We start from the raw sequence: 25012 nt of genomic DNA, 5'->3' as shown, positions 1-25012 counted from the left end.
CTGGGTGGAATCCCAAATTAGCTATCTGGATTGCAGAGTTTCCAAGTCCTTGGATGTCTGGCTCAAACTGGAGTGGGCCTATATAGATCAGGCATCAGACTGTTAGAATAGACTGAGCTGGCATCAGTTTGAAAAATAGTAACAGCATGTGATGGATTGAGTAAAATACCTGCCCAAACTTCTGTAAGTTGTATGATATTCATTTTTTGTATGGACTGTAAACATTACCCTAAACATCATTTTTAGAAAGTGTTAAATTGAAATCTGTTGAATTAGTCTTACATGAGCTCCTTTTTAACTCCTGCATTCTAAATCAGTGAGTAGAAAAGACATTTCAGTGGGGGCTGTTTGGTCTGCTACATGAAGTAGTGACCAGCATTTCCTAATGCCTCATGCGGCATCAGGTGACTGGTACCTCAGGTAGACTGAATCAAAAATAAAAGTGCATCTAGTGACTTGTGAATGGGACTCAGAAACAGCAGCAGTGGATTTTTTTATCAGATATTTTTTTTTTCAAATTAAATAATATGTGCTAGTCTGAAATCTTTTGAAGTGCCACTGCCAGACAGCCTGTAGGACAGTATGTATTTTGATGCAGTATTTCTAATACATTTAATGTATTGGGATTGCAAAGGGTTGTACTGTATGCATCTGATAATAACATATATACTCATTCCTCATCACAGCCATGAAAGGTGTACACAGTCATTTAAGTGGGAGTATTTAGAGGACACAGCTGTGTATGAGTCAGGGGTGGGAGATTATTCATTCATCTGACTCATTCATCATCACAGCCATCAAAGGTGTACACAATCATTTAAGTGGCCATATTTAGAGGACACAGCTGTGTATGAGTCAGGGGTGGGGGATTATTCATTCATCTGATTTCTGCCATCTGAGACATACACAGTCAATAAGTGACTGTGCTTAGTGAGCATGTGTGTGCGTGTGTGTGTGTGTGTGTGTGTGTGTGTGTGTGTGTGTGTGTGTGTGTGTATTGCAGTACGTTGCACTGTATGTTTCCAACAGGACTGAGTGAGTTTTAATACATTACTAAGACCGTTATTTTTATATTTATTCATTTGTAATTATAGGTAGACATCTGAAGTGTACACATTAAATTGACTGTATTGTGTGTGTGTGTGTGTGTGTGTGTGTGTGTGTGTGTGTGTGTGTGTGTGTGTGTGTGTGTGTGTGTGTGTGTGTGTGTGTGTACAGAGGAAATAGTGGATTTCACTGTATGCACAAGGTAACAATAAGGTGAAATGCAGTTCTGTTGCAATTATGCATTTGTTCATTATTTTGATCACAATTAAGAATACGAAATGAATGTACAGTTAATAAAATGCTTGTAATCACTGAACAAGGAGGTAGTCTGTGAATGAAACTAATCCCTGCTGCCATTTGATCACAATTAAACAATCAGTTTAGCTTGTCAAGGCTAGGTTAAATATATTACCATGATTATTATTATTTTCTTCTTTTATTTCATTGCAGTTATACATGTGTGTTGTATGCAGTCAAGAATGTAGGTATAATGAGTGGATATTGATCCAGTCTGTGGATGAAATAACTGACACCAGCTATTCTTTAATCAACATTAAACAGTCATTGACCTGCTGTAATATAACCCTATCCCTTTCCAGTTACCCCTACCCATTCATTTGCTTCCCGCAGACCCCCTCTTGCTTTGAAGTCACCAACTGCCACTGGTACCATATTTATGATTGTTGCATGGAAAGATATCTTGATGGTATGTAATACTTTTACATTTCAAGAAGAGGAGAAAAACAAAATAGCAATAGTAAGTGAAAAATTCAGGAATTATTATGCATATGCTACTGTGTTAAAGAATCAATGATTGTGAATACCAAATAATATACCAAAGACTGTGAATTTGTTGAGTTGTATGATTGTTTTGTAAGGGACAGAATAGTTTGTGATATAAGAAATTATTAAACTCGAAGCAATCTTTCAAGTGAAGCATACATGACCTTATCTAAAGCTGTGAATTTTTAAACAGCAGGTGAAATTACAGGCACATCGTTACAGGAGTTAACTGAGAAAATAGACAATACCCAATCTTAACCAAAAATCTGAGAAGTGATTACATTTAACTATATGGCAATGCTAATACCTGACTTTTTATGCATTGCTTTTCCCAGCTAACTATCAAAAAACAAGAGTACAGTTACATTACTGATTTAAATTATCACCATTCCAGTGTATACTACCCCAGATATTAATGTATACAGCCTTTTGCTGGAGTTTATATGTATATTTATAAATGCATAATATTAATGTGTATCTTTCCTTTGTACAATGCAGCACAAAGTGTTCCTAATACCACTGGAGGAGTTTTCCATGGAACATATACAGCCCAAGGTGCATTGTATTGCCACTCATGGACGCTTTTTTAAAAACAGGTAATAGAAAAAGCTGACCAGGCTTCATGATGTGCTTGATGGTGCATGCATTTTAACAGTGTGTCTCATTTGGCTTCCAAGTCAATTTCCATGCCACCAATGATTCTGTGTTTATAGCATGAAATGCTTTGATTCTGTGATTACTGTATGCTTTTCTCTTGCTGTGGCCTATAAGCTCAACAGATGCTGTTGTACTATGCAAAATATCACTCACATTGACCACATGAAAACTGATATCAAATGAAGGGAGCCAATTTCAAAATACTGACAGAAAAATGGAAATGACAGCCATAAGCTTGTCAAGAATTTTCTTAATTGCCTGTACAAGCGCATTTCCTCTTTTCCTTTCTTTGTCAAACATTGTTTAAAGAATTATTATACTTGAATGCACAGCAGCTTACCCTTCTTTGTGTTGTAGATTTGTAGAGATGCCCTTCAGTTCTGATTCTAGGAAAACGTGAGAATTGCATTTATGTCTGTGCATTGGCAAAATTAAGTCTATCATAATTAATTTCATGTGATATTTTGAAATGTTGGTATACATTAACTGCTAAGTGAGTTGAAAAGAATGCAAATTTATATCTCCTTAAATTAAAGGGATGAATATTACACCACTAGTACCTTGCTACCCTCCCATATGTTTGTCTTCTGCTCTGCCAACTTCACTTCATTTGCTATCAGTTAAATTACCATAATAATGCTTTGCTGAATGTGCGGAAATGGTCAGTTCTGGCACATTACATTTTATTTACTGAAGGCCTGTGTTGTGCCTTTTGGTGATACACATTTCTGTGGACTGATTTAGTATTATGACACTGTAAAAGTATGGTCTGTAATCTGAGTGATTGAACAATCTTCCAATTAAAAATATTTAATATCCTCCTTTTCACGTACACTATGTGTGATTTGTGGGTGAAACACATTATCTTACTAAATCAGCAGAAAAATGGTGGTACAAAGTGCAAACATGTCACCCACCCTATTAGGAATGAGAAGGTAGGTAAGAATTAAGACCAGACTGAATTATGTTAAGCCTTAGAAGGCCACCATAGTATTTGGAATCAATGGAAAACCTCTTAAAACCTTTGAAAAACACTGCAAAAATATTTATTAACACATTATATAAGGTTCACTTTCAACTTCAAATACTTCTGAAATGTGGTGTTACAGTTTAATAAAACTTCTGTATCTTTGGACACAGACAGCAAAGACATGGGAAAGCCACATATGGTGTCCTAGACATTCAAAGACATTTAATGATGTACTAAATGCATAGAGTATATGAAGTGTGCATGATGCAGATATGACTTTGAAGTTGTGAGGATCTGCAGTACGATTAACAGAGCGAGGGGGACCAAGAACATTAAATTCAAGTGCAGGCCCATAGCCCAGTTAAATATGTCAGGGACCCAAAAAACTTAACAGAGCCAAGTGCCTCAACAAGAATTAGCAGAGACAAATTGCCCCCGGTGATTTGGGTGGGGTGCAATGATTACAAGTGTCAGAACTACACAAAAGAATTTATAAACAGTTAACCATAACTTTACCTGAGCTCTATTTGTTCATTTTGTTCCTTGAAGAATGTCAGCTTGAACTATTTTGTCCACTTTCTTTAACAGAACTCTGCAGTTAACCTTCCTTGGTTGATAAAAATGAATGTCAACATCTGAAAGACAAAACCACAATACCTTAAATAAAAAAACATTGATGCACTACTAAGCATGCACAGAAAAACAGCTTTAGCTCCCACTAATTATATATACTAACTCCGGGACTGCCCAAAATCAGGGAAACAGAATATTCCCCAACCCTGGGAAGTGTGCCATCTCAAACATTACTCAACCATTTGTGTAATCAACTAAACAGAACTTAGCCAAACACACTTTCGACCAAATGAAACCCATCTTTGCTTCTTGTTGCCATACAGATTAGTTGCTGTTTTTATGTTTTAACCATGACCACTCTTTCTCTAAGGTTTATGTGCACACATGTACACCATACCTCTCAACCTGGAAATGTCAAAAATCTGGATAAAGGTGCATGAAAAGTAGGTACAACTGGCCAAAAATTGGGACACTGATTAACATGTAATTTGCATACACAATCATGTAATCCCACCCACTCCAACAGAATTGTGGGATACCAACATGAAGACTGCAATTGCTAAATAATAGCAGACATTTGAATTTCAGACTTCATATCCCTCAGAAAATACATAATAATGCAAAACCTGTTATTCTAGCAACTGTCTGAGTTTACAAGAGCAATATTTAAAATCTGTCCCTATTTTTGGGTCTTTGTGTCCCACCATTATTTTTAGCTTTGTCCAGATTTCATGCTGTGAGAGATTAAGAGGTATGCTGGAAGTTCATGAATGAATTTTGGCCATGGCTAGTTTACACCATCCTGGTACGTGAATGATGCTTTTGTTATTGGCAAGCTGTGGCAATATTCCTTAATCCACATCAGTAAAATACTCTTCTGGATAAAACAGTACTTTCAAACTTGGTCAGGACAATCTATATAAACCTAGTCTAGGATACTGGCCCATGCAATTGATTTGCGAATCTGAACCAAAAACTGCACTCCTTATACCTTATGTCTCAAAAATCACAAGTAATCACACAGTAGTCTAAAGTTAACCTATGTCCAACACCCCTTCACTGAGTACTTTATTTCCTTCACAACTTCAATGGTTCGGTCACACTGTTCACACATTAGGGACCATTTATTGTAAACAAATGATCCCTTACATAATAACCACCACTAGTACAAGTAACTACAATCCGATTCCACCACTTTGTTCCACCAATAGTATGACATACATTCCCTGTGTCTCTGTGATCTAGTTTATTTTTTTATTCACTAGAAAGAAAGGGCACACACACACATACATAATTTCAAAATATACAAATCACCGCTATTAAGGGTAGCAGCTAACCAGTATCTCCTTCCCCAGCAATCCAAAATACAACACCCCAAAGACAGCCACTTCCATGCTGCTCCTTACTGTCTTTTGGCACCACACAACACACAACATTACTGATGAAAAAACTCGAGGAGAAAAATACCTCACATATATTATTAAACTTGAAAACCTCACTCATAGAAGTTCATACTGTCCAAGGAAGACAACCTGATGAACATTACTGTCACTGTGAAAAGCTTCAATGCTTTGCATTTTCACTGGACCACACTGAATGCTCCATCATGGGCCACAACTTCAGCTGGTAATTCAGGGGCCACAGAGTGGCTGGAAACCGGGGAGCCTCCCAGGTATGCCAGGACTTTTGGCTGGGCTCTATGCTTTTATTGCAGCTGTGGTTAATTTGTGTCACCGATGGAGTTTGCAAAAGCTTCCAAGCTTTTCCATAGAGTGCAGACACTGTGATGAACCTGATCAGCAGGACAGTGAATAACAGGGTTAAATTGCAATCTGCTGATTCGCTGCAGTAGTTTCCTGACTTGCATTTCCTTCCCATTTTCTAAAACCAAAGAAATGTGTGCCACGGCTCTGTTGTCCTGACTCCAGATGGGTTATAAGTTAAAAGCTTAACAGATCTAAATGACAATGTTATCTTCCAGTTACGTACATCTGATTAAAGTGTGTGTGTGTGTGTGTGTGTGTGTGTGTGTGTGTGTGTGTGTGTGTGTGTGTGTGTGTGTGTGTGTGTGTGTGTGTGTGTGTGTGTGTGTGTGTGTGTGTGTGTGTGTGGTTTGCATGGAAGTTGAGTTCTTTTTTAAAGAAAATGATTTTAGGTTTACACACACAAAATGAATTGGAGGAATGAGTGGTGCTCCAGCTTGGTTGGGAGTGAAAAAAAATCTGACTGGTGTGAGTTGTTTAAAGTTCAAAAGATCTCATTTATGTCAATCAAATTCCACGTAGTGATGCCCTCCAGAACTTATAGTGATCTAAATACCGTCGGCATGAGTCACAGAAAACATAAGTTAAATGAAGTCACATTACACCCAGTTTAATACAGTGAAAGAGCAAAATGCATGAAGTTGTTCAAAAGTAACAAAAAACAGAAATGCTGCGAAATTCAGTTTTATTTTCTACCAGTGTGGCAACTCCCTAAAAGGTCTGCCAACCCTTCAAAAGTGGTGATCTGACATCCATTCACCCACCTATGGAAATAAGTGCCCAATTCAGCTAGTTTTGGCAATGTCAACATTCAATGTTTTAAACTTATGATCTTCTCGTCTCAATCTTTTCACTTTCATCTTATGTTCTTTCAATAAAGTAATAGGGATCCGTACATATGCTAGTAGTTAACATTGTAAGATGTTTAGTTTGTTGACGAAGTTAACTGAAGGTTTTATTTTTTTGTTGTTGACTGTTAGACTGTTCACTTTATTGAATGTCTGGCGATTTCAATGTTCTTGGTGCCGAGAAAGATAAGAATGTGCGAGTGAGATATGGGTGTGTGTGTGCATGTTTACATTAGGGTTATGGCTGTTTAGAGTTAGAGTTAGGGTTAGGTTAGAAAATAATTTTAGTGTAGTGTTTCTGTGTGTGCCCTGTGTCCAAGTGTCTTGATTAATGGTATTGTTAGGGAAATGGTTTTCCTTAAGGTGATATGCAGAGGATTGGGACAGGGTCAGGGTTTAGACTAGGGTTTGCAGACAAGAGTAAGGTTTTCAGTTACCTGTCCTAACCCTGCCCTTGCCCAACCCCAGCCTTGTGCATTACCTTAAAAAAACTTTCCCTAACAGTACCACCATACAAATGAATTTCACTTTAGTAAGGCTTTTTTTTTTTGTTAGATTCATAGATTGGAAAAGGAACACTTTTGTTGTTCTTCTTTTTAGATCAATGCATTTTCATTATTGTGATGTTTTGGTTAATGTTGAGTTTGACAGGCAGTGATCTTTGAAAGTGGTGTAAATCATTTTGCTGTTCAGTATTATTACCCGTATTCACACACACACACACACACACACACACACACACACACACACACACACACACACACACACACACACACACACACATATACATCTGTATATCTCTATGACGCCCGTGCTCTGGCCCAGCAGATTCTGTTGGGCATGGGTTCCTTTAGACCCATGAGCAGTACTGGGGGTCCCCTTCCTGTGCAGGGCTGCCCTGCTTGCCAGGTATAGGTGTCCCTTCTTCAAAACTCATTCGAAGTAGCACATTGTCTATCAGCTAACCAGATCCTCATGTCCTCAGGCAAAGTGCTATGGGTTTGTTCCCTCACTAAAAGGTCTGCCAACCCTTCAAAAGTGGTGATCTGACATCCACTCACCCACCTATGGAAATAAGTGCCCAATTCAGCAACATATTCACACACACTTTCATCTGCCTTGTGTCTATGTTCACGAAACATGTTCCTATACATTTCAGGTGTTAGTTTAAACAGTTCTAAAATACATTTCTTAACAGCAGTATAATCAAAACATGCAACGTCAGACATTTTAGACAGTGCAGTTGCAGCTTTACCATGGAGTAAGGGGGTCAGGAACCGTACTCAGAGCTCTTGGTCAACTTCATACTGTTTACATACCCTCTCAAACATATGAATAAAACTATCAAAATTATCCTCCTCTTTAAACTGCGGAAGAAATTTACTGACATTTTGTGCTTCTGGGATCCAGTTACTCCCTTCCCCATTACCTCCATGACTCTGGTGAAGAGTCAGCATCTCCTTCTCATGCTGCCTCTGCCTCTCTTGTTTCTCAGCTTGCAGGCATAACAGTTTCTCATTCTCCTCAGCCTGCAAACATCACAGTCTCTCATTTGCTTCTAATTCCACACACCTGGCCTCCAACTCAAGTCTCTTTAGCTCCAACTGGATTTTTAAGTCCACTTCAGAAAGGTTGAGCTGTCCATTCTCCGAGGGAATTATATCTCCACTGTCAGTCTGATTGTCCTCCTGGTTGCTGTTTTCTGATGCAGCTGTAACCAAGGCTGCAATCAGGTTTGCCTTAGTCAGATTTCCATGCACCAGTCCCCTAGCCTAGCACATATCCGCCGGCTGGCTCCTTGTCAGCTTTCCATACTCCTCTGCTGACATGCAGCCTGCTCACCCTGACTAACTAAGCTAACAAAAGGAATAAAACAATTATGATCTGAACTCTGAGTATTCACTGTGTGGCTGTTTTAGAGTACAAAAACACCTTCAAAGTTCACTGTGCTCAAGCTAAAAGATTCACTTTACCCACACCACTACAAGCCAATTAGTATTTTCCAACTAATTAATAAGTGATGTGGCTATCCCACCGCTGCCAAACACAAATGTGATACCCGTGCCCTGGCCCAGCAATCAAGGAGCCTCAGTCCTCATCACTAACACCAGAGAGGGCATCTCATGTGAGAGGAAAGGATAACAAATACACACAGTAAAGTGCAATTTCCCTTAAGAGCACACAGAGATCCACAGTCAGTCTGGGGCTGGTCGCTCCCTTGCTTCTCCAGTCCCCAATAAGACTCCCCACTGGCAAAGCTATAGGGTCCAGATCTCAGCCAGCTGGGCAAGCTAAAATCTCCACCACCCTCTCTGTCCAACCAGTGCTTTGTGTCCCTGCCCAAGTAGCTGACACACACACACTTTGAGATTAGAATTTATACAACCACACAGACACTTCTGGGGAAGGCTGGCACAGGTTCTCCAGCTGCACCCCTTTTACCCAGACTATACGGTAGTAATCCTGCCACCATCCAGCTAATATTTATCAGCTACTCAAAGGCCTTAAAAGGGTGTCCAATTATTACTGTGCAATATTATTATCCAATTGGTAGTATGACTAAACAGTCTCAAGGCTTATTAGAGTGACTTGGTACAGGATCCTTATATACATGCAATGTACTCTTAGAGTTTAACTTATCTCTACACAAAACAGCCACAGTTAAAAGGTTTTAAAATATTTAATAATAAATAATTAAAACCACAAGACAATACTTTATACTACACAGTGCTAGTCAAAAGAGTTCAGAGATCACACAGAAATAATTAAAATAATTCAGTAGTACAGTTCTGACATCACATAAAACACTTAATCTAATTGTTCTAGTTCTTAGCTATTCCTAAAAGAAAACACAAGTCTAAGATGACTTACATAAGACAACAGGCAGAGTGCTGATGAGTTGGATGGTCAAGACAAAAATGCTTAATAATCTCCGATTCTCACTGTTTAAATTGAAACTGCAGTTCTGCTAAACATTACATCATTCTTCACCCTTCCTGGAGTTCCCAGGCTACACATTAACTACATTTACATTTTTAACATCTCCCTTTTGTTATCTTGCAGCTGGTCAGGAGCAGAGCAATAAAAATACATTTGCATGTTTAAACCTAGCAATTTAACTCCTGGTTAAAACAATATAAAGAATTTCTTCATCTAGACCCCTCGGCACCACTATCTACATCAAAGGGTCAACACATGCTTTTCTTTGGTCAGTAGAGTGCACTGTTGTCACATTTATTTCCAGTTCCACATGTAACAGTATTTCTTTACATTTAAGACCACAAGCCTGTAGTTTACATTCATATTTACAAATGACAGAATTATCTTCACAATTCTATCTGGCTAGGCTGGCAGCCTTCACAATCTCCTACAGTAGAGTAAGTATATAAGTTGGGGGGTCTAAGGCCACTGTCTCTACATATGGAATGAGGGTATTTCCCCTATTTTTTGTCTGTTTTAGGCATTTTCAGGTTATACTCTTTGATACAGAAAAGCAAACCAAACAAAGAAACAAACTCACTTTTGAATAACTCATCTGAATATAGGGAAATCACGTACATATACATATATACCTACTCCATGGTTGAACAACACTGGAGAAAAGTCAAAAAATAAACACTGATGGCTGTCATCAGCTCACCTGAGATAAGTGAATATAGTTTCAATCCACCACAATTAAAAGTAATTAGACTAAAGCTGCTCACATGAAGTCCACTCATCAGAGTGTAGTAGTGTCATGTATGTGTGTGTGTGTGTTTACATATACTGTCAAAAATACACATAACACACACACACACACACACACACACACACACACACACACACACACACACACAAGCATGCACACACCCATACAAGCACACACGTATACACATTGCTTACTGACAATTGTCATTTCTTCAGGAAGACTGCATCCCCTACAGAACATAGATTTTGTGTTTAAAAAGAAAAGGTTTGATTCTGAGAAATGCATAGTAAAACTGTGACTAATTTTTAATTGCTTTCCTGTGTTATGCTCTTGTTTTTTTGCAGAGTTATTTTTAGTATAAGTCTATTTTTCTTGAAACTTTAATATTTGGGTTATAGCCAGGAAGCAAATCCATCCATCCCTCCCTCTATCCATCCATAACCCCATTTTCTTTTTTCTTTTTTTTTATTCTTTGAATACAAAGGGATTCATTATATCTTACATGTGGGAAGAGCTGAGAAACCGGAATTTAAAGTTAAAAAGAAAAGTACAAGGTTTTGTCCTGAGTACTGCCAGGTAAAACTGCTCTGTGACTGTTTTTGATTTTCTTCCTCCAACCCATACAGACCTCGCAACCATCCATATTTTTTTGAACATTGTTATTTTCAAGCTTGATTTACCCCACACATGATGTACCTTTTTTGAAGGTATATCCCTATTTTCAGGCCTGATTTGCTTTTTCACAGACTTTTCTGAATCTCCCCTCATGTGATTTTTGAAGCTGTGTAAAAACCACACTAGATGTCCAACATACTAATGGCACCAATACTTAAAAGAAAGACGACAGACATATCGCATCTGTCTTTTTCTAAAGGAAAAAGAAGTGACTTTGCATACTAGAATGTTGCAGTACAGTTCAAGGTCTACAGATGTTACATTGTCTCTGATAATGTACTTATATTTTTCCATCATTATTTTTTATCACTCTTTTGTTTAAATGTGTTTCTGAGTTGTATCCAACATTCCTACTGAAAGCAGAGAAGAGTTGTATGCTATTTTGTTTTCACATGTTATGCTAATTAGATGTCCAGCTTTTTGGCTTCTTGCACTGGGATTTCTCGACAATGTCTAAATTGTTTCATGCTCATTGACAATTTTCCAGTGGTGAGAGATGAAGATATTTACTTAAAATAGATATAGACAAAACTCTCCACATATAAAATGTTCCTCTGTACCTCAAGCAGAACTTACAGCAAGATGCTAGCCTGTTCACCCCCAAGTTCTTCAGTTCTTTTGGACATGTACCTGAAAACACCACACCATATACACAGTTACAAGACACCAGTCAAGGTTAACAACTCAGCTACTAAAGCCATCCTTCAAACCAAAACAGAACATTCTGGAAAAGCCCTCTTAATTGGTGAACGTCATTAAAAAAAATGGGTAAAGAGCAAGTCGCTGTATCATGTCTTCAGTGAACTAAGATTAGAAGATGCCATTAAGGTATTAAGTGCATCTAGGATTCTCGTAATGATTTTAATTTGTATGTCAGAATCAATTATATTGATTACTTGTCTCTCATGATGATACAGCGGGATATGCTTGTTTGTTTGTTAACTGGGTTAGAACAGCGATCTAGGTGGACCATTTTCAGGTTCAGCCTGGGAGATTAATTACAAAATTAAAAGCAAAAAAGCATAAACCTGAAAATCATTAATTTCTTACAATCTAGTAAATGATTAAAAATTATATAAGAGACTAACAATGTATAAGATGTACAGTAAACTAGTATAACAGTTGTAAACCTTTATGGCTTAATTATAATTTGTACATCAATATTTAGGATGAAGAGACAGGAAAATGAAAAAAGGAGAGATTAGTATAAAGAATAAAGATAAATCCCTTTTAATAGACTGGGAGGTAGAAAGCGGAGAAGGAAAGAAAAGAGGAATAGTGCAATGTAGTCTCAGGAAGGAAAGTTATTCCAGTGAACTTGAGCTAAGGTGGGGATGGATTAGCTTAAGTGAGTCCATTATTAAGGAAGCATTTGCATTGTACTTGCTTGAATAAATATGATTTTAGTTCTGAGCGAACTTTAGGAAGGAGCAAGTTAATATATTTGAGGAGGGATGGTAGACCAGATTTTAAGTGCCAAGGTGAAGATGGCATGCCCTTATTTTGAAGGAGTTGAGCCTTCTTTAACACTAATGTATGTTTGGAAGGAAATATGTTGAAACTAGATCGCTATTAAAGGGATAGGGTGCATTTCTCCTCCAAAGGGGTTTTTATTAATGAATAGACTAATTTTCCCCAATACTGTCTTTTTAGGTAGGGTCAAATGAGCTGTCATCTCAAGCTAATAGATGATAGGTATTTAGATTTATGGGGGAAAATCTATTATGTATTCTTCTTGCTAGGAAGGGAAAGAAGTTCATATCGGTGAGTTGGAAGACAAGGCCTCCATCTAGTAGTGTAATTCTGAGCTGTAGGAGAAGCCATTTTGGCATTTGAAAGAGCAGATCAGTAGTGCTCTCTCATGGGGTCTAGGGAAATAAATCTACATGCGGTATTGTATGTGGTCTGTAGAGCCTTGAGGTTCTTTTTTGCACCTGTGGCTTCTATATAGAGTCCACTATACCTCAGCTGGGGAAAAAGGGCTCCCTTTATCAATGGCACGTCTCACTTCAAGAGAAAGGAAACGGGAGATTTTGTTGGACCAGAAGAGCAGGCTGTTTACTTTGACCTCAGTGGTTGTAAATGCTTTTGTAAGCTGAGAATGAAGTCTTGCTGAGGTATTCAATATGTTTTTATTGTTTAGCACACCACAAAGTCCAACAGCAGATGAAAACCACTAAAAAAAAGGCCAATATTCGAAAAGTATCAAATAGTTTAATAAAATTCCACAAAGACAAACACCAACACTCCTTTCTTTTCTCTAGCACCTCTGCTATAAGCCTTTAACAGTGTATACTCAATTCCCCTCCCAACTTCACTTTTATACGTCATTGAACAATTAAGTACATAAAACTGACACTAATTAAAAATGTTCACTTTAAAGAGATAGGAAAATCACTTATCTGCAGCAGAGATACCAACATGTAGTTGCCATTACAGTCAGGGTCCCGTCTAGTGCTACTTGCTGTGTCCATGTTATCTCATCTCCATCACTAGTGAGTAAATACATTTAATGGAAAAACACTCGTGCACAGCAAAATAGAGCAATACATTCCAGAAGAGTGTTGTCCAACTTTTGACACTGAAAACCTGAGATTCCAACTATCGATGAAAACAAAAGCATGTGGACTACTCATCTAAAAACATGTTTTTTAATGAAGGCATAATGTTGAAAATAATGCATTTCTTTGTTGTATGTGTAGGGACAACATTTAGAGAAGTCTACACATTTTTAAATGTGAGCTGGTGTGGGTACAACAATATCATACTGCAGTTAGAAATCTTCGAGCAATATTCCTCTGAAGAAAGTACTAAAAACTCTTCCTGGGATTCAGAAAGGCATAACTCACTGTGCTAATCTGCCCTGTGCAGGTTTTCACAGTGCAGTTTACCTGGGTAATTCAAGAGCCACTATACCAATTCAGCAGTATGAACGTACCTGCTTGTACCATAAAGATTAATCTTGCTGGCAAAACTGCACTCAAATTTGGTAGTCGGGGAGGGAGTGGCTAATTCTAATTAGCCATGTGCTGTCCTGGAAAAATGTCATTTGATTAACATGGTAAAGTGATTCAGGAAATATCTGTATTGGGATATTTGGGGAGCAAAGTAGAAATGGGGGGATGCAGTGCATCCATGACACAAGGTCTGTTCCTGATATGACAGGAACATTTGGTATTAACCAGTCAGTAATCACAGATGGCTACTAACATTATGAAGTTGGTAAGTATGTTCAGTGGCTTGTGAGGCAATGTGCACCAACTATAGAATGACATGGAGTACAGGGATAGGAAGCACATGGTGCTGCTGAGGTCCCTCGTAGCAAATGTTGCCTTCATAGGTGTCTGAATGAGGCACATTGTAACACAGGCTTGGCAGACCATGCAAGTCCATTGCCATGGGAGGATCTGCATGCAGAGTAGTCAGGCAGAGACCATCCCAGCTCATCATGTACAGGCCATAAATGGGACATCAGTGTTAACTCTGGACTCAAGTTCTACCACCTCTGTCCACAGGCATCCACCTGGTCATGGATGGTGCTATATCTCTAACTCACACCTGGGATACCTCAACAGGCTGCTCATGCATGCTACTGTAGTTCTACCCCTTCCCTGTCACATGTAGGTACACACATTTCTAGCCCTGATCATGGGTGTCAACAAAGTCATGAGAAATACTGCTATTCCTGCTCACAACATGGGATGCTCTGTCAGGGTACAACTGCATGGTCCTAGCTTTGTGTCCATTCCTTGCAGCAGACTGCATAGTGCTGCCAACACCTCAAGCCAATGTAGTGGATAAACCAATGGTCACATCACTCCTTGTAGAACGAGGTAGTTTTGAAGGCTCATTTACATAACTCAAGCAGGAGGTTATAAATTAAAGTGAAGTGAGATGATGGTAAAATAGGAAGGAGTTTAAAAAATAATAAATGATTAGTATTTTGGATGCAGGTCCTTAAGGAGAATAACAACTATACAAAATATTATGTGCATATAGTAGCAATAAGTATTCTAAGAGCTTAGCCAACTCAGGAATGGAGAAAGGAGATATTAACAGTAGGGATGGTTGCAAGTAGAGATTTAGAAGATATGCAAGAGGGGACTGGAATTTACTGAAGTAAATTACCAAGGGAATAAATGTTTTGGAAGCAAATAATTAGGGAGAGAAAGGTAATAAAGTGGAATGAAGCCAAGCAGAAGTTTAGACTGCATGTTAGAGACTTCCATCCCTGCCAGGGATTGATAGCAGAGTGTAAAATAAACAAAAAATTATAGAGAAAGTGATGTGAAAGGCCTACTCTGGTAGAGTTTTAGCTGAGTCTAGAACAGAAACTGCTGTTAAAGGAGATAATTAGTAGGATATAAAAATATTGCATTATAACAAAATAAATCAGAGGAGGATAGAAAAGATTAGGACAAGAGAATATTAAAGCAGTTTACAAATTTACAACCCAGTGATGGCTGGTGACTTCAAATCAAAGGGTGGGCTGCATGAGACTGCTGAATGGGAATGGTCAGCTAGAAAGGGGTGTGGCCAACTAGAAAGGGATGAAACTATGTTACGGAAATACTTATTAACTCACTAATTATTTTACAGTCATCTTAAAGGTTTACTATGGTTTGTACGAACGACAGTCTGTCGGCAGCACTGCTGCTGAAAATCAGAATGTCATGCACAAAACATAAATGGATGGGATAGTCGAACACAGTTATGTGAATGCAGTAGTGCATTCACAGAAGTGTATTCGACTATCTGCACGGAGATCTCGGTACAGTGAGGATTGGAAATTCATCCATATCCTCACTGTAGGGCAATCTCGGAGTTAGAATATATTAGTAGTGGGGGGATGAGGGCACAGGGGACTTAGCCCCCTGCAAAAACGTGATATGTCATATAAGAGTCTGATTTACATCAGCTCCTATAAGGCTACCACGTGATGGTTTCGGCCATAATGTTGACTCAAATGTGTCAATCATTTGGTCGACATTGTAGCTGGTCGGAATGTTTGTGTTCAGGTTTACTTTCTGATGTTTCGAACGGCAAATTTTTGCCATTCGAACAAACAATAGTAAAGCAATCTTAAAATACAGACAAAACAGTATTACAGTTTTGCAAAGATATAATTACAACAAAAGTAAACAACAGAGCAACTTGTTTAATTCACATCCAGCCCCAGTTCTCATTGCCTACCCTACCCACAGTCTAATTTGATCTTGCGAGGTTAAAAACAAAAACAACAAAAAATGACAATACTGTCCTAAAGGTCAGTATTCTTTTCTTCACATAAACACTCATTTCAGAGCTTATGGTTGAACTTACTTCACTCACATGCACATTAGTCTTGCAGAGCAAGCTAGAACTGCAGTCATTCCATTTGCAGATAAGCATATCCCCATCCCACCTGCCTACCCAGAGAATCTGCTTTGAGCCTACAAGGCTTAAAATAATGAAAATAAAAGACCATGGTTACATTACTGTATTTCTTTCACATCCATAGCCAAGAACTTGCATGTGATCTTACATCAGTTCACCCACACACTTTACTCGTGCAAAAGTAGAGTTTGTTTCAACAACAAAACATTGATAAGCCATCCTAATTTATCTTGACTAACCCTGCAAAAAATACTAGGTTAAAAAAAAAACAGATGTCATCCACAAATGGCTCTCCAGAACACACTGGATACCTTGTATCTCTTTGACTCCTGCCAGGATATTATATTAAAAAAGAAAGAAAGTCATCAACAGCCCCCAAAAGACATTGATCACTAGCATCTGGTTGACCCTCCCAGAATATTATGTTAAAGAAAGAAAATCATCAACAGTCCCCAAAACACACTGCCTCCTTAGTATCAGCTTAACCCTGCAGAGATATTATATTAAAAAAAGAAAGAAAGTCACATAGACCACAAGCATCTGGTTGGCCCTGCCAGTGTATTAAGTTGAAAAAAAAGAAAATTATGAACAGTCTCAAAAACACATTGACACCCTAGTATCTGGTTAACCCTGCCAGAATATTATATAAAAAAATAAAGTCATCAACAGCTCCCAAAATGCATATACCACCTACTAGTATCTGGTTGACCGTGCCAGAATACTGAAAGAAAAACATCACAAACAGCCAACAAAACAATCAGCTCACTGCAGATTTGGTCTTCTACTGCTGTCTGATTGAACCTGCTAGTCTTCAGGCCCAGGATGTCAGAAAGAATATTTAAGTTCCTTTGCACCATTTAAAAAGTATCTGGTCGACCCTGCCAGAAAAGTAATTAAATACAGAAATTATTTGGTCGACCCTACCAGGAAAAAAAATGCAGAAAGTTTCTGGTTGACACTGCCAAAAAAAAAAAAAAAAAAAATCACTCAGAACTTAATTACTGTTTTTTTTTTTTTTTAGTGGAATAACTTCAAAAAAATCCTTCCTTGCCAAACAATCCTTGGCTTCTCTTACCTAACAGTAATCTGATTGATGAACAAACAAATTTCAATGCTCCACATAGTTTTTTTTTTTCCTTCTGCTCTCTCAGTCATCCATCTCTCTCTCCCTCACAAATTAACTGTGTTAAAGCACGGGAAGACAATGCAAGAGCAACAGGACTAATCAACAGCCATGTCACTTACTCAGATTATATGACGTAGCTGTTGACGTAATAGTCCAGTCAGGTTCTAATTTACTGCAGTTAAAATCGCAGTGACTTCTGGACATCTTCATTGATGCCTGCAGTCTTCCCAATCCAGACTGTTTTAAAAACAGTCTGGTGACAAGCAAAATAATTTTTTCTTTCCTTTTTTTTAAAGTGGAACTTGAGCACACATGCATGCAGCTGCAAATTCCGCAAAATGTCTTCAGCTTTACACACTAGTTTGCCGTTTGAACTGCTACTAGTGTGTAAAAATCACTATTTAAATAAAAGTCCTGCTCCACTCTGCCATCATATACTGTCATGAAATTTTATTTAGACAAACTGACTGCTTTTCAAATTCAGAATAAGGCAAAGATTACATGTGCTTTGTGAATAAGCATGTCTGCATACAATGAAAGTGATATCACTCCTGTTGCATTGCATCTACAAACCAAAATCTTATTTTACCAAGAGTTAGTGTTTCATTCAGTTGTTGGTGTCTGTTTCTTAAAATCTTGTTGTAGTGTAACTACACGTGGCAGAATCTGAAGAATCCATTCCATCTATTACAGTCTTCAGATACAAAGTTTTTTAAAATGAAATCAAGTGTCGGTAACACCAACACAGCACGATATATATGAATTTGTATAATTTCACTAAAAGACACCTACACCCATTTCACTGAGACCAAATCACCTAAAGTTTTCACTGAAAGTTCATTTCACCTAAAACTCATTTCACTGACAAGTAGTACTCTAAGGCAAGTCAAAGGTATATGTCCTTTTCCCCACTGTAATGCGATCCTGGTGTTAGTATACATAGTTAGGGGGCTGTGGGGGGCACAGTCCCGCACATTGGGGGGTTAGGGGCGTAGCCCCCCACCTAGTTGGGTTTTACCAAATAATGTAAAACAAAACCAGACAACAGAAAACCAATTAAGTGGGGGGCTGTGCCCCCCACCCCCCTCAACTATATATACTATTATGGACATATATCAGAATTTTGTTGACAAGCAGTGGTAGATCCTGTTCAAAAATGGGGGTTACTTTAAATCCAAATAAATATAAACCCATTATTTTAACATGCACATGTGGCTTAGTAATATTTATTTATTTATAATTTATTTGTTTACATTTGTTTACCGGGAAAGTCTGACTGAGCCAGAAGTCCATTTTCAGCTGAGACCTGGGGAGAAAAACTCCACAGGAATACAAGCAATATACAATAATTAGATAGTACAAGAGTATGCATACAGTAAGATGCAATATACATATCTTCTAGATAGACTGTATAAAGTAATAGAAGGGTAACATGGATCTGTTGCAGAAAGAAACTGGAGATCTCTTGCTTCTGGATGAAGATGAGTGTACTGTAGGTTTGTAAAGAAAGTGTCTGCTTTTTAAACTTGGTAGCTTGCTTTGTCCAAGCAGCTGCTACTGTGGTTGGACTGACACTATACTCAGGAAGTCAAATCAAATAAGGTTTATTTAAGTAGTTAAGCCAAAAGTTCTTACAAAATGTAAATATAGCACTATCACCAAAAATTCTGTAAATAGATGTACAGTATCCAGTTTAATGAACAGTGAATGCGTCATCACTTTTAATTAACAGATTAAAATATCCCATGCCCCAGTTCTTCCACTGGCAAACATTCAGAAGTAATCCAAGCCACAGAAAAATAAGTTGCCAAAACAAAGCAGTTAATAATGTTTGGCTTCAATTTCTTTACTAATAACACTAGAAAATGCAAGCCTTGTAGCTATTCCAGGCAATGAAAAGGCTCCACCAGTTATGTCGACCAGCCATCCAAGCAGAATAAGCCTACACATGTGTAGTAGAGGGATAAAGCCCTAACTACAGCCCAGGTAACCTGAATTTGATTATCACCTCATGTGCTTGATGGCTCAGACAGGGAGGATATGCATGTTCATCATAGGGAGTTATGCATGCACTGGACACACTGGTGAGTTGATCTCCCTGGCCGTGACTGGAGAGAGAGAGTAGTGCATAGTCCTGCCTGGGAGTGGGTAAAGCTTGCTGCTAACATCAAGACTCTTGAGAAAGTGAAGGGTTATACAACACTGATGCTCATTGCATGTCCTACCCACATGATACTAGTCATGTGAGCTGAGGAGGGGAAGCTGCCTGAGGTGCTGTGAGCTCCTCGCTGCCATTGAAATAGGGTCAGACTTATTTTGGGGGAGTATGAGGAAGTTTGGAAGACCCAACAGTAAAGGAGGTTCTTGATGGACAGTTGATAGTCGGCTGCAGCGAACAAAACTGGCCAAAAAAAATCCAAGCAGAATTCCAAAATCAGTCTAGTTGTAAAAGTAAAATATCTAATTGAGCCAACAACCTTCCATATACTGGATTATCTTCTGACTGCCAAACCTTGCATTGTAAAATCAAGAAGTCAGTGAAAATTACCCCGGAAAACAGTAAAGTAATACCAAATATAGGCAGGTGTGGGGAAAACAGCTGCAAAGTAGCCCTTTGAAACAAAGCTGCAAATCTCAATTTAGTCATAAAAACAGAACTTTGTTAATATATATATAGCAAGTTCTGAAAATGATGCAGCTTTGGAGTTTTTAGTGTTTTGGTAACAGTGCAACTGTGTAATGATAACTTCATGTGGAAGGAAGCCGTAATCAAAACATTATGGACCAGATGCCAACCAGCAGTTTGAAGTTAGCCTCAAAGATAAAAATATAAAGCATAGTGAATGGCTTACCAAAAAATTTAAGTTAAAATTCTGACAAGTAGCAGAAACACATTATGTGCAAAGTAAATCAACATTACATCCACTATCAGCAATCTGCTGCTTTCTTGGACTACTGGAATAGATGGATCTAGCAAAACCATTTGACATGGTCACACATATCGGTATAGTAGATAAAATAATTAACATTAACTGATATAAAGTTAATTGGAAAAGAAATGGTTACTAAATGAAACATAGTATGATAGAGGGTATGGGATACTTTCACAATATCTTTCAGCTGTCCAGATTTTCACAGAATGTCCAGATAATTGCCTCATATTTTATTCTGTTCTTCATAAAATGTGTATTTTTTTTTTTTGGCAAATCAGAGAGGATGTAAGTCAATGAATAGTAACAGACATTTAGGTTCCAGATTTTGTAGCCTTTAGAAAATGCATGCCAATGTAAAACTTTTTATCCTGTCAACCCTCTAAGTTCATAAGAGCAACATTTAAAATCTATCCCTTTTTGTGTACTTTTGCCCCCCATTATTTTTGGCTTTGTCCAGATTTCTTGGGCTAAGAGTTTGAGAGATATGCTGAGCACATATAAAGTGGAGTACCACAGAACTCAGCGTTGGGTCCTTTACTGTTTGGTATCTTCCTTTCAGAGGCAAAAGTTGAGGGTTACATATAGGTGTTATGTAACCTGCCACTAAAACTAATGTATATCATGAGAAAAAGAAGAATTAATGTGTGACACAGTATCAGGCTTCATTATGAACAAGCTACTACTTCTAGTTACAATGTGCACACATCTGTCAACATTTTTTAGAAATCCTTTGATAATTTTATAGGTGATAAATACAGATCTGGAGTTACATCATTAAGCTTCTAGAATATCAGTTCATTTCAAGATTAACATTTACATCTACAAAGCATTGATAATGTCACACATTAGAACGACATTCATGTTTGGACCTAAAATCGCAAATACAAAGGATTACAATATTTCTGACTGCACAGCTAAGTATATGCTGTTTACACTTATCAATGATCAGGTCCACATACCTCATTTTAAAAAAAAACACTGGTGCTACTGGTGGCAGTTTGGACTAACTCACAAAAGGTATTAACTGCTGTGAAATGCCATGCATGGCACATTCAAGAGCCTGAGTCTGCATGTACACCCCACCTCTACCAAATTCTACACCTTCTGATTCTAAGATGAGTAGCAATAGTCTATGCAGCTAAAACAGAGCTCTAGGCTGAGAACAATTTAAAAATAATGAAATTATGTAAACTGTTGTATATTAACAGAAATTGTAAGTTGAAGTGTCTACAATGTCCAGAATGAACAGAAAAGAGGAAAAGTGAAGCAAAATGTAGGACAACCATGAAATCTCTCCCTGTCCAGTTTTTAATGAAGGTTATGTTAACTTCTTTTGAACTATTGCCAAAGGGCAAAACCGTAGCTTTGCAAAAGTCTCCTTTTTATTTTCTCATTTCTACACTTTTGAGGACTCTAGTGACTAGCTCTGTGATAAATTTCTCACCACTTGCATTAACCAATACATTGGGTAATTCTTCTCTGTGAACATATATTTTAGCTTTCTGAATTCAGCTTGAAATGTCTCATCTTCTGAAATGAGCCTAGAGACCCTCACCATTTGACCCTTTAATACATTTCTCTTTTGCAATAATAGATGGCAGCTACCATAATGCAAAAACTGCTGAAGAAAGTTTGCTTTTCAAAATATGACATTCATGCCTCTCCTGTACTACATTCTTCTTGATAGTTACATCAAAATGATTAATACTTTCATTGTTAATTTCTGACATACATCTTAAAAAGGAGGCGGTTTGATTAATGTATTCCAAAAATTCTCCCAACTTCTCATTTCCCCCTCTCCACATTAAAAAAATGTCATTCACAGACCACAAATATATAAAAGCATGTTGGCTGTAAATAAAGGGGAATTCAGAATTAGTTTCTACGTACTACAACATTGTGTTGGCAAACAATGGGGCTGATGAAACTCCCATCTCTACCCCTTAATCTGTATTCCCCCTCAAAGTGTACACAATTGTTGCACAAATTATTTGCCTGAACTAAAGACTTGTGTGAAACATTTCCAGATAGATAATTATTTGATCTATATAAATGTAAAATGTAAGTATTGTATCTAACATTTTACTTAAAAATAGTTTATATTTGACTAAATGGGGGGGGGGTACTATACCGTATGCTGTCTAGTGAAAATGTGGTTTGTTACCAAACTGCCAACTATGTTATGCTGCTTTCAATAAAGGGCTGACAGTGACGGAATGAATGGAGAAAAAGAAGTAAAGGAATGATGAATGAAAAAGGAAACGGATATATTATATGATGGAAACAAACAGAAAAAATATAAAGTTAGCTTCAGGAATACCTGCACTATGTCTAGGAGTGAATACAAACAACAAGTATGCAAACTAAAATTAGGAAATATAGCAACATTCAGAAAAGCAATACTCTAGAAGCAGTACGTGAAAAAGTAGGTTAAATGCAAGGGGCACATATGAATGAGCAAGGATGTTTGGTATAACTGTAGTGGAAGATGTACACTGGAAGATATTTTAAAAGCATTAAGTGCAAAAATAAATATTTCATACAGTATGCTGTTTTGTTAAAATCACGTTTGTTATTAGTTTACAGAATGTGAAATTTTCAGTGTGCAGACTGTCCTATTCTATCTCTAGTGCTGATGAAATGCAGATTACCTTTCCTGATAAGCTATGCTTGATTTCAGGGTGATGGAGCTGCTTTTGTCTGATGAGTTATCCGACTCAGTCTTTTGAAACTAGGTACACCATTGAAACTAATAAATGAATTTAACGTGTAATGTTAAAAATGTTCACTAGTTGCAGGAACAAGCGTGTAGAAATGAATTACAAATTAAAATGACAATTACATTAAATAAAAAATATATATAGCAATAGCACAGTCAAAGGAGGCAGCGGAACACAGCAGTAAAATTCAAGAATTTAATCCCAGAACAAACAGTAGAACAAACAGTAAGCGCTTTCGCAGCAACAGCTGCTTCATCAGACAAATAAAGATCCAAACTGTAGTACTTTTAAACAGCAGAGCAGCCAATTAGCACGCAAAAACAATTAGGAATTAACAAGAGCCCTTAAAGCCACACCAAAAAATGCAGCTTAAAGCTCATTGTATAAATGCAAAAACATTTCATTCATAAAAACATAAAAGCATTTCATTCAACAGCCAAAAAATGCAGCCCAGAACTCATTATATAAACATGAAAACATTTCATACATAAAAGCATAAAGAACATTTCATTCATAAAAACATTATAAAAATACTGAACATAATTAATATCTATCTGACTAAGGGCCTATTCATTAAAACTGGTTTAATAGAAAATTTATCATTGAGGCCTTTCCCCATATTAGCTTTCATTCTAATAATCCAGTTCATTTCTTTGCTTTCTACCTTAGTTCTATGTGGGCCCCCCCTTATACCCACATTGACTGTTTCAACAACCATAAACTTAAAAAATTGTGCTGAGCACCTAGTAACATAATGTGCTTAGATAGAGCATTAGTCTCAGCTCTCCTGGAGATATCACATTGATACTCCCTCATCTTGTCTCGTAGCCTGCGTGTTGTCATCCCAATGTAGAAACAGTAACAAACCGTGCAGTAGGCTAAATAAACTAGATTCGCTGTGTTACAGGTAGCTCTGGCTCTACAAAACATCTTTTTATGCATATCTGGATGTTCAAATGCAGCACTACTGTCAATCACATGACAGTAGTTACATGCCTGACAAGGAAATGTACCAATATTAAGCTGTGTGTCAGTATTGGAGTTAAACTTTGGATAACATAGCAGTTTCTTAAGTGATCTCTTATTCTTATACATATAGCTCGGGGCTTCTCCTACTATTGATTCCACTCTCTCATTAGATCTAAGTATATCCCAGTGTTTAGCATAGATGTCCTTCAACAATCTAATGTTGCTGGCATAAGTAACTGGTACTCTCAGTTTACAGTTGGTCACTTTCTGTTTGCAAAATTGAGTGGGTGAAGAGAAATATGGTTTACCTTCCTGAATTCAAGATGTATATGCTTGAGCTGTAACCGAACTAATTTATTTTTTATTATAACCCCTCTCAAGGAATCGCTTACAACGGGGGAAAAAGGACTGTAACACACAATGGTTGACATTTCAGAACATTGACCATTTGGTCTCAATCTTTGTTATTTAATGTTCTAAAATGTCAATTATATGATATAAACCCATTTCTATATGTTTCTGGGCTCATTGATGTAATGAAAATAAACCAGATTCCATTGACTATACACATTTCTCATTGAAATATTGTTCTTTGGAAAGATTACATTGATCTTACATTTCAAAAGTATACTGTAACATGATTTAAACTTTGAAAACCGATCTGGTGACAGTGTCAGACCATGTACGTCTACAACATAAATTTCTAAGCAATTAGAATTCTTACAGATATTATCATTATCCAGTATTTCAGCTGAAAGGAAATTGGTTTAATGATTGTGCATCTCAAGTGTTAAGTGAAATGTTATTTGATCTGAATTTAGCCAGAAAAAACTTGCAATGGATTGGGATAATTTCAAATTGAAGAGTAAATATGTGGTCATAAT

The 25012-nt window shown here is 37.5% G+C and overlaps 1 protein-coding gene across 3 annotated transcripts in view; it reads left to right on the top strand.

Moving 5' to 3' along the window:
• Nucleotides 1-25012, top strand: part of LAMA3 (laminin subunit alpha 3) — a 2187360-nt gene that overhangs the window by 1432518 nt on the left and 729830 nt on the right. For all 3 annotated transcript variants that reach the window (XM_044065357.1, XM_044065355.1, XM_044065356.1), the window contains exon 28: nucleotides 2329-2426. In XM_044065357.1, coding sequence (XP_043921292.1) covers nucleotides 2329-2426 — 98 coding nt within the window. The remainder of the gene's footprint in view (nucleotides 1-2328; nucleotides 2427-25012) is intronic.

The sequence above is a fragment of the Protopterus annectens genome, chromosome 3.part0 (genome assembly GCF_019279795.1).
Source record: "Protopterus annectens isolate FY-2018-M chromosome 3.part0, PAN1.0, whole genome shotgun sequence".
Classification (NCBI taxonomy): Eukaryota; Metazoa; Chordata; order Ceratodontiformes; family Protopteridae; genus Protopterus; species Protopterus annectens.
Note: the sequence above shows the minus strand (reverse complement) of the source record. Positions and strands in the feature narration are given on the sequence as shown.